The 1,268-nt window shown below is 37.0% G+C and overlaps 1 protein-coding gene across 1 annotated transcript in view; it reads left to right on the top strand.

Annotated features, from left to right (window-relative positions):
• The window catches only part of LOC119588585, a gene marked incomplete at its 5' end in the record, with an annotated part of 260,597 nt that overhangs the window by 35,602 nt on the left and 223,727 nt on the right, over positions 1-1,268 (top strand). Inside the window, 4 exon segments of the mRNA XM_037937226.1 lie at positions 97-240; positions 347-546; positions 658-801; positions 1,022-1,169. Coding sequence (XP_037793154.1) covers positions 97-240; positions 347-546; positions 658-801; positions 1,022-1,169 — 636 coding nt within the window.

Genomic DNA, 1,268 nt, shown 5'->3' with positions numbered 1-1,268 from the left:
TCCTGATATGATGTTGATACTCAGTAGTAACTTGATATGTATTAAATGCTATGTATGAAGGTATGACTGAATCTTGTTCTTAATCCTTGATTACAGACAATAAAGCAAGGTTTGGAGACTCTGAAACCAAGGGTTGATAATCTTGAAACAGAGCGGAATAATACCATAAAGAATGTCACTCAAACTCAGTCGGAGCAAATACGACGAGTTATGGACAAGCTGAGAGAGGAATGGGCTCAGGTAAATGTTCTGATGATTAAGTTTTACTCAGTGAAGCTTTGACATTAATGTAATGACTTTTTGGCTAAACCACATCTCCATTCATTTTTACATCTCTTGACTGTAGGTAAACAGAGGCTACACAGAAAGACATGCCTTGTGGCTGCAGTGTTCTGAGACATGGCGCACACTTCAGAAGACTATTGATGATTTCTCTGTGTGGCTGAGCACCATTGAGGAAAGAGTCCAAATTACTGCCAACCAACCTCTTCCAGAAGCCAAGATAACCCAAAAGGAACTTGAAAAGCAAGTTACATTGAAACACCGGTAGGTAATCTTTCCTATATGATTTATATCAGTTGGGTGCTCAGTTCGATATTGAAATGAATAAATATATATCAAGTATTAAACAAGTAACGGACTTCTTTTTCTGGAAAGGCCAAGCCAGACTCTTCAGTCAACCTGCAAGGAAGTGACAGAGGACATGAGTCTTGATGATGCTAAGCGTCTGCAAGAACGTGTGGACACCCTTATGAAGCGCTGGCGTGCTCTGTTACTGGATCTTGCTGCTCGGAGAGAAAGGTAAAGGTTTTTCAAAGTATTTTGTATTTTGATATCTAAGAAGTTATAGTTTTGTGAATTATTGTTTTGTGTGTATGAAGATTTGCTGGAGAAGAAGGTAGCAAGGACAGTACAAGCTGAGAATAGGTTTTTCAAAATATTTTGTAATTTGATATCTAAGAAGTTGTAGTTATTACATGAATAATTATTTTTAATACTATAATTTTTTGTGTGTATGTAGAATTGCTGGAGAGGAAGGTGGCAAAGACAGCACAAGCTCAGAATATGAAGCCTTGTTAGTATGGGTTGACCAGGCCCAAGCACTTATGGATGCACCAGTAAATGTTACTGATGAAGCAACTCTCTCTGCACATTCCACTATGATTCAGGTGAGTTTTTTATACTAGTTAAAAAAGGAAAAAAAATCCATTATAGCCTTATTCAATTTGATTCATCATATTGCTTTATTGCTGTATTAACTATTGTTT

Source organism: Penaeus monodon, chromosome 24 (assembly GCF_015228065.2).
Source record: "Penaeus monodon isolate SGIC_2016 chromosome 24, NSTDA_Pmon_1, whole genome shotgun sequence".
In the NCBI taxonomy this organism is placed as follows: Eukaryota; Metazoa; Arthropoda; class Malacostraca; order Decapoda; family Penaeidae; genus Penaeus; species Penaeus monodon.
The sequence above is the reverse complement of the archived record's forward strand: the minus strand, read 5'-3'. Positions and strand labels throughout refer to the sequence as shown.